This window comes from Peromyscus californicus, unplaced genomic scaffold (assembly GCF_007827085.1).
Source record: "Peromyscus californicus insignis strain IS unplaced genomic scaffold, ASM782708v3 Scaffold_3__1_contigs__length_106647218, whole genome shotgun sequence".
Classification (NCBI taxonomy): Eukaryota; Metazoa; Chordata; class Mammalia; order Rodentia; family Cricetidae; genus Peromyscus; species Peromyscus californicus.
In genome coordinates this window covers 69,663,690-69,673,047 of record NW_026294551.1, presented here as the reverse complement: position 1 = coordinate 69,673,047, position 9,358 = coordinate 69,663,690, and the positions used below count along the sequence as shown (strand labels likewise).

The following is a 9,358-nucleotide window of genomic DNA, read 5'->3' as shown; positions in this document are numbered from 1 at the left end:
ATGCCAGCCCTAGAGATCTGAGGCCCTCCTCTGTGGGCACTGCAGGAACATGGTGCACAGACATACAGGCAGGCAGAACATCCAGACACATAAAAATAAATATTTAAAAAAAAATTGAGTTGTTGATTTGAGTTTCATAGAGTGACCAATCATTAAATAATTTGGGACCAGTGATGTAGCCCAGTCAGTAGAGTGCTTGGCTATCATGTATGAACCCTGGGTTCAATTCCCAGCACCACATAAACCAGGCATAGTAGTGCATGCTTGTAATCCAAGCACTTGGGAGGCAGAGGATCAGAAGTTCAAGGTTTTTAACTAAGTTAAAGACCAGCCTGGACTAGAGGCCCTTTTTTTTTTGGGGGGGGGGGTTTCGAGACAGGGTTTCTCTGTGTAGCTTTGTGCCTTTCCTGGAACTCACTTTGTAGCCCAGGCTGGCCTCGAACTCGCAGAGATCCGCCTGCCTCTGCCTCCCGAGTGCTGGGATTAAAGGCGTGCGCCACCACCGCCCGGCTAGAGGCCCTTTCTTATACGGTAAACGAATTTTGGTGTTGTAAGTTTCTCTGGTCCCATCCGGCCCAGTCCCGGCCGTGAGGTCCCGCAGCTGGTTATAAAATAATCACTCAGAGGCTTAAAATTAATTGCAAATTATATGGCCTATGGCTCAGGCTTCTTACTAGCTAGCTCTTATAACTTAACTCAACCCATAACTATTAATCTATGTTTCACCACGTGTTCTGTGGCTTTACCTGCATCCCATTACATGTTGCTCCTGGACAGCGCGGTTCAGCGTTTCCCCTGCCTCTCCTTTCTCCTCTCTCTCTCTTGGATTTTCCCACCTGGCTCCATCCTGCCCTGCCAGAGGTCAATGCAGCTTTATTTATTAGCCAATGGGAGTAACACATATTCACAGCATACAAAAAGACATCCCACAGCATTTTGGTTTGGGAGTGACAGAATTTCCAAAAACATTAAAAATGGACAAAAACATTACCCTGCATTTTATACATGTATCTGTGAAAAATATTTGCTTTCTGAGACAAAGTCTTGCTATGTATATACAGCTGGCCTTGAACTCAGAGATCCACCTGCCTCTGCTGGGATATCATACCTGGCTATGTGAAGCAACTTTAAAATTGATTATAGAATCAAACTACCAATCACCTCTCAAAAATGTTGAAGATGTTTTATGTCCTCCTGAAGTATTAAACATTCCATTAAGATTTAACTAACTCTATGTGCAAAACAATTACATCCATGCCATTAGTACACAAATATTTGCTTTTGTCTTTAATAAATGATAGTTGTATATATAAATATACCAAAGAATTGTTTTAAACTAATTTTCCTTATCTATTTTCAGTATGCATTGAATTTATGTATCATTTTTCCACTCATAATCTGAAGGAAACAGTCATGAGTGGAAAAAACAAGCCCTGTTCTAGAGCTGCTGCCCATCGGATCTGCAGACTGCGCAGAGCAGGCCTAACCAACTCCATGATAGAGCTGTAAAGTGGCATCTGCAAGCATGTGACTTTGATGGACCCTGTCTACACAGAATATACACAGAAGGCTTCAGCTGGCAATTCCATGGAAATGTGGACTGGACTTCAGCAGACTGGTCTCTGGAATGAAACTGAGGTTTGCCCTTGCAGGTCTGTTCATGGGGAGCGGGCCCAGCTGTGGGTGAGCCTAGCTTCCCACCCACATGGGAACCTGCTGTGAGAGTAACTGGGATTAATGGCCAGGCCAAGTGGATACACACGACAGAGAAGAGAGTGACAGGTTTCCAAATGATAGGCAGGTCAGGAGGGGAATTTCCTCTCTAACACATGGGCAGAATAACTATCTGGCAGGGCTGCATGGGGAGGGAACTGGGTACTCCATCAGACGACCATCTATGGCTTCTGTCACACTGCCAGCCTCCACTCAATGACTGAGGCTCAGACAGACAGGTTATATACATGGATTCATGTTAAAGCCAAGCCAGTTATTAAATCTCACTTCAAAGCTTCAAAGAAAATACAGTTTTAAAATGCCCACCCCATAAATCACCAAAGCAGCAGCACCCCCCTCCACCCCAGTCAGCAATGCTCTAAGAAGTGTCACTCATTTGGGTGATCTTCAGTTGGCCGGAAGATGAAAGGCTGAGCAGAACTGGGAGGTCGCTAGGTCCGCGGGGACTGTGTTCAGAGGAACATCAGTTAGCCTTCAATTGAGGCAGCCTCAGGATCTTAGGTCTTCTCAAACCCTCCCGACATGGTTCCCTTCACATAGGCTACTTCCCTACCAAAACAAGTCAGTGAACATAAGAGACCAGGGAGTTAATGTTGCACGTCACAATCTCCGAGCACTGGTCCATGTTCTTCCTAATCCTGTAGAATTTCTCCACGTACTCAGATCGCCCCAAGAGCTCCACAAAATCTTCATCGTGAGTAATTACCAGAAGCTGGAAGTTACGCTGCTGTGAGCGACTTTTTATGATCCTGAAACAATACATTGAGAACACCTTTTTACTAATGGACATACATTTGGAAAAACCACTGGAAATCTTGTCAGATACAAGAACAGCTGTGTGGCAACCAAGCTTTTCCTGTGCCACGTGTGACAGGGCCTTTGGCTGCCCTGCAGGAAATGGGGAAAGGCTGGGGCCTTCAACCTAGGCAGGTAAGGAGTCCTATCTCCTTCCCACACAGTGGGATGCAGGGATGCAGAGTCCCACTCCCCACTCATATGGCTAAGAACCAGGTCAAGAATTTGGACCAGTTTCCCAAGATCCTAAGTTGCTGTTCACGTAGGGGAAAGTCTTCTGGGAAAACCTAAACCATTCAACCATAAGAGCCCAGCCCGCTCGCCTGCCTAGACTCTCCTGACCTGCTGCTAGACTTCTCTGAAAGTCTAAAAGTAATTCAGGAGACAACAGGTAGGGGAATAACACTGCCTTCTGAAGAGCTACGTCTACTTAGAATTCTGCCACCACCAGTCACTAGATGCATCAGTGCTGTGACACACAGAGGGCCTGAGTGGGTGTACTGGGGACATTTTTGCTCATCATCAGCATGCTGAGGTATCAGCTATGAGTGAGCTGCAACAAGAGTTTTAACTCACACTTGTTTATCACATGCCTGGGGCTAGATGCACTTCATGTTTCGATACCACAACCCCCTCTTTTCTTGCTGGCGCCCCAGGACTATGAAGAGCTGGCTGGAGCAGGACATCAGTGCTGTCAGAGCTCTTCTGGAGGCAGGGGTGTGTACAAGTAACAGCTGCCGCCCTACTCTGGAGCCTTTCTGACATGAGGAATGGGTACACAATGACTACAATCTAGACTCTGGCATCATCTACTTACTTACCTGGATGCTTTCTCCATAAACGCTCTCATTCCTCATGGTAGTCATGTGACATGTGACAGAGAGTCCCAGCCCTACTACCACCAGCTCTGAGTGTCTGGCCAGGGCACATACTGACTCCTGTGCTTGACATTGGCGCGTTCACAGGATATCCAGAGAAAGCTCAGAACTCCTCACCTTTACATGGCCTATGAACACTTGGGGAGAGGCAGGATATGCCTATGCCTCAATACTCTAGCTCTTTTTATTTTATATGCATTGGTGTTTTGTCTGCATGTATGTCTGTGTGAGGGTGTCTAATCCCCTGGAACTGGAGTTAGAGCTGTGAGCCACCATGTGGGTGCTGGTAATTGAACTCCCATCCTCTGGAAGAGCAGCCAATGTTCTTAATCATTGAGCCATCTCTCCAGCCCCTCTAAGAAAATCTGGAGAATTACTACTGAAAGTCGAAGTACAAAGCCTGGTCTCAACTGTTTTTGTTTTTTTCAAACAGGGTCTCACTGGCTGGCCTGGAATTCACTATGTGGACAAGGCTGGTCCCGAACTCAGAGATCTGCTTGCCTCTGCCTCCAAGTGCTGGCATTAAAGGCTTGTACCACCACACCCATCTCTGCTACTGGTATTTAAAAAAAAAATTACAATCTGCCCCGAACTTGAAATACTTACTCAACCAAAGCATGTGCAAGAGATTCAATGTTTTCTCGGTCAAGATTTGTCGTGGGTTCATCCAAGGCAAGGATGCCACAGTTCAGACAGAAGGTTTCAGCCAATGCCAAGCGGATGATGAGAGAGGCCAACACCTGGAGAGAAGTTGCACAGCAGTCTTCTTTAGAAGGGGACGGTGAAATGAACGGAGCATGGTGGTGACACCTTTGTTCCCAGCACTCAGGAAGCAAAAGCAGGTGGACCTCTGAGTTCTAGGCCAACCCAACTACACAGTAAGACCCTGTCTCCAAAAACAAAAAAAAGGTAGTAGGAGGTGGGAAATGTCACAGGTCACTGATGTTAGGGACAGTTCAATGTAGATTCATGCTTTTCTGGAAGGTGGGCCATCAGCCACATTCTCTCAGCCTATCATTTGCACTGAAACAAAACACTGAGAAACAGCACTGCCAGCATTCCACTTCTATTAAAAGCTGACATCATAGGCTAAGGGGTGATGCATTACAGTTTATCAGCAGAAGTCCAAGATTCACCTGGAACTCACTCTGTAGACCAAGCTGGCACCAAACTCTTGAGAGGTCTGCCTGCCTCTGCCTTCTGAGCACGGGGCTAAAAGGTGTATGTCATCACACCTAGCCTTAAAACTTTTTTGATCTGGCCCTTATAGTTTCTCAATGATGAAACTTGTTGGAAAATGCAAACACATTACATTTTCCTGGGCTTCACAGGGACTTGAACTCCAAGTGCTCTGGTCCAAAAGAGAAAGCAGGTAAGTGTGTTCTAAACCACATCAAAGTGTCTGCTTGTGTAATTGTGACGGCGAGGGAAAGTTAGAGGACAGCTCTATTTGTATTTACCTCTAGGAGCCACCGAGTCCACTCACAGTTACTAAAAGTTAAACGTTAAACCCCTCAGACTCGGCCCTAGTCCTCTCAGGGCTGACGGGGCACAGCAAAGACTCAGACTGTTCGGGGAAGGCAGAAGGCTTTTGCGTGAGCGCTCATCTCACTGCCTGCTGACTGCAGGGCAGGCCACACCTTCCCTCTGATGTCCAGGGCAGCCAGCAGACTGCAGAAGCCTATTGTCCCTTGGGGGACAGACACTTCCTTCCTGCCTCTGTGTCCCACAGCTGCCAATCCCCCACCAGCCGCTGACGTGCAGGCTGCTGGCTGGCCCATAACCACCAAACCGTTCATCTGACAACTCCCTACACCAGGAAGCAAGTGCTGCCACTTTTCACAACGGAAGAGCAGCTACAGGAAACTGACTTTTGCTCAGAGACCATGTTTCAAACTCCTTTATAATGAATATTAGACATCAATAAATCATGTAGGGATACTGTTTATAGATCACAAATTAGTAATTTCTTCCGACTATGATTGGTATAGTAATATGCATTGCCTGAAATTGGTGTTAGCGGTCTGGGCTGGCAATAACTGGGATAATTATATGAATAATATGGCATCCTTTTCTAAGCCTTCAAAATTTTATGAAAAATCTGCTTTAATATGAAAGTTGAGAATCTGCATCCTTGTGTATGGTTAACAGAAATCAACATTCAGGACCTCCCCATGCTCTGGGATGCAGGTCTCATGTTCCGGCCTTATTAAAACATTTCTCATTCTGATTCCCCCAGTGCTCAAACCCACCTACCTTCTTCCTACCTACTGTCCTCCTCTGGGAGCCTCAAGTAGGGCCAGTGGCCAGACTGAGCCCTTGGTCTAGGGCCCAGCCCAAGGCTAGGCTGAGGTGCTGGTGCTGGGGGGGATTAAGTCCTATGCAGAGGCTATATTCTCAATGACCCAGCTCAGAATCCTTCATTGGTTCAACTCGGGCTCCAGTTTGCTAGTGCTCTTTGTTCATTTGAGACTGGGTCTTGTGCAGCTCAGGGTGGCCTCAGACTCAGTCTAGAGCCAAGGACGACTTTGAACCTCTGATTCTCTTGCTCCCACCTCCCTAGCGTTAGCATTATAGACATGTTTAGGTAGTGGTGGGGGTCAAGCCAAAGCCTGTTCACGTTGGGCAAGCACTCTACCAGCTGAGCTCCATCCCTCCCCCTGCTAGTATTATTTATGACTGGCAGTATATTTACTATTTAATTCTGAGATTTCCTGCCCATTTTGATACCAGACTGTATTTTTGGGGGCCCATGAAGCAGTGACCTTTCTCTGAGAAGAAATGCTGTGGAAGTGAAAATGGGTTTGAGTAACTTTGACCCTTTTCTTACGTTATCTTCAGGGTGCTACCAGGGCATGTTAGCTGGCAGTGGGATGGTGCCATGAGATAGCTGTGTCTGTCTCCTTCACGAGGTGGCAAGGAAGCTGTAAGGACTTCTCCTTCATTTGAGGGTAGTCCAAGGCTTCCACAACATCAGGTCCATCTTTTAGCTCTTTAAGTTGGCTTCCTAGATTGCTGAGATACCTGCCTTTTGTCCAGCACTGCATCGTCCCCGCATGTCCAAGGCTGTATCCCCCTTCAGCATTACCACTCGGTAGTTGTAATTCCGTCTTTTGTCAGAAGCCGAGACATTTTCGTCAGCATCTGATCGAATTTCTATGTATTCAATATCTGATACAGAAAGCAGAGTATTTTACAGAACCCACACTGTACCCCTGTCATTTATACACATCATCCAAGAAGTCTGGGGACAACAGTGAGTCTGACGGCCTTGGGAGCACTGGCTGCCTTGCAAACTCTCTGGCCAGGAGGACCCAGGAGCCACGTGGTCTGCCAAGATGCAGCCTGGATGGCCCGCCCCCAGCCTGGGCTGGCTCCTTTGCTAAGTTTCCTTTGGGTAGTTTTCTTATCACATTTGGGCCTATCCCTATCTGTGCTTTCACAGAAACCATTATGTCATCAGCCCATTGTGTCTGCTACAGACAATGAGTCCTACAGGGCTTTGGAACAGAAACTTTGCATTTTCTTTCTGTTATAAGATATTGCAAAGATAAGAATTCTTAGAAAAATCTCAAAGAAATGCTCAGGAAGAGGTCTAAGAAGGTAATGCTGGCATGGTAAGGTCATACAGGGGAGGCCGTGGACAGAGCTTTGGAACAAGCATCTGGGACACACCATATATTAATTACCTTGTCCACGATAGGTACTCCGCCAAAGATCACGAATAATTTTGTTGATTTCTTCCATCTTCATACTGTGAAATTTCATTATTGCTCTGGAAAAAGGAAGCCACTTGGTAGAATATGTACTATTTATATGAAAGACATAGAATAGCTATGCAATAGTTTATGTTAAACTGTGTCAATATGTAATATATGTAATAATAATACAGATAACACCATTGCCCCAGTATTTCAATTATGAAAGTTTAATATGAAAAGGGCTAGAAGAAGTTACACAGGACTAAGCTGTGCTGTTTCCCTGGCACTGAAACTGCTAGGCATACGCCAGGCCCCAAGTCTTCACATGTCTCCGTTTTTATTCTGGGACCCAAATACTTCTTTGAGTACTCAGAAACTGCAGAGTTGAGTGTGGCAGTGTATACCTTTAATCTCGGCACCCAGGAGGCAGATATCCATAAATTTGAGGCCAACCTGATCTACACAGCAAGTTCCCCAAAGCTACACGGTGAGACCCTATCTCAAAACAAATCCCCCAAACCTTTCAGAGAATAAAGCTTTAACAGGCTTCTTTCCTAGGCCCTGAGAGCACACTGGAGGGGCAGCCTCCCTGGTACCCGCAGGAGGCCTGCTGTAGGCAGACCTATGTGCTAAAGGTGAGGGCGGGCACAGCTAGCCAGGGAACCTTGTCACAGAGCAGAAGCAAGGCTCTGAAATTCTAGAATTTTTTAATTTTAATTTTTTTTTGAGACAGGGTCTCTATAGCCCTGGGCTGTCTTGTAGACCAGGCTGGCCTCAAACTCAGAGATCCACTTGCCTCTGCCTTGTAAGTGCTGGGACTAAAGGTGTGTGCCACTATGTCCAGCTCCTAGAACTGTTCAAAGGCAGCCCTTTATGCTCTTTTATTCCTCAGATCTGTGAGAACTGTATCTCCCCAAAGGCAGCTTTGGCTCAAAAGGATGACTTAGAAGCCTGACCCTTTACTCAGTCACAAGTCCTATCCTATCATGCACTGACCTCCACAGTGTGCCCTTCCTGCCAATTCTCTTTTAAAGCAGCAGTCTCTAGACACTGAACAAAGAATGTTTGTGAAAGCCAAAGCTGCTTGATAAAACTGAGTACCATGCCTGCCCTGGCTACCTCAGATCAGGAGGCAGGACTATCAGCTACAAAAGTCGTTGCCGTGGTAAGAAGGCAGGTTTCACGGCTATCACCATGCAAAGGATGTGAGCGGACTCCCTTCCCTTTGCAGGCCTCTTATCTGATATATACAAAAAAAGAAACTAAACGTAATGCCACTGCCTCTGTACAATCATTTTGTGATCTTCTGATCATCAGCTAAAGAGAAAGAAATGACTCAACATAAATACGTCTAAATATCAGATGGAGGGCTGCTGAAGTAGTAAAGCCTGGAAAAAAACCATTCTGCTTCACCAAGTCTCCATTTGCTAATTCATGCTCATCTCTTTTTTTTCATAAAGAGAAGACAAGCCAGCTATTTTCTTCAAAAAGGAAAATCACAAAAAAATACGTCACATAATATTCTAGGAACTAATCGTGTGAACACTACTCTTCCATAGCTTTATACACCATGATCCTAATTTTATAAATGGCATTTAAAAAATGTTATTGAATTGTTATCGAAGTGATAACATAAGAAGCACGTGAACTGAGAACACACACCAGGAAGGCAGGAGCGTGCAGTCTCTGCTGAGACCCACAGCAGCGGGGAGAGCTCCAGTACAGAAAGCCAGCCTGCTCGGGGTATCAGAGAGAGCTGCCCACCTGACGGAGTAGCACTGACAGGAGTGGTTACCAATACCCGTCACCTTCTGAAAGATACCTCGTGCTCAAAGTCACACATTATCTCTCCAACCTCTAGTCACTATGCAAACAGACAAAGTGGCTAGGATACTTTGATTATGATCGTTTTTAAGGCAGTGAGCAGACAAGATGGTGTTCTGAGCATTATCAAATCCTCACGGTGTGCCTACCTTCTGGGTATACAAAGTATTACAAAGCAAGGAGAGAGATCAGAGAGCAAAAACTTTTGGGCCTGTTTTACCCACCATGACAGAAACAAGCATCCGAAACAGAACTGAGGTTAGTTGTAAGGGCACTGAATAGACCACATGCCGTGGTGTAGACCTGACTACTGGCAAGGAACCCAGGGTTAAGCACATCTTAGACAAGCACATCATCTACCTCTGCACACCATCGCAGTTTACTGAGCGGTATTTATCCCTAGAAAGCAAGAACAGCACAGCAGGA

General features: G+C 46.0%; 1 protein-coding gene across 4 annotated transcripts in view; it reads right to left on the bottom strand.

Moving 5' to 3' along the window:
* Positions 1-634: 634 nt before the first annotated feature.
* Positions 635-9,358, bottom strand: part of Rad50 (RAD50 double strand break repair protein) — a 204,594-nt gene continuing 195,870 nt past the window's right edge. For all 4 annotated transcript variants that reach the window (XM_052757808.1, XM_052757807.1, XM_052757809.1 and 1 more), the window contains 4 exons: positions 7,097-7,182; positions 6,436-6,578; positions 4,014-4,147; positions 635-2,483 (listed from right to left, as the gene is read on the bottom strand). In XM_052757808.1, the coding sequence (XP_052613768.1) occupies positions 2,297-2,483; positions 4,014-4,147; positions 6,436-6,578; positions 7,097-7,182 (550 nt within the window). In that variant the 3' untranslated portion in view covers positions 635-2,296. The remainder of the gene's footprint in view (positions 2,484-4,013; positions 4,148-6,435; positions 6,579-7,096; positions 7,183-9,358) is intronic.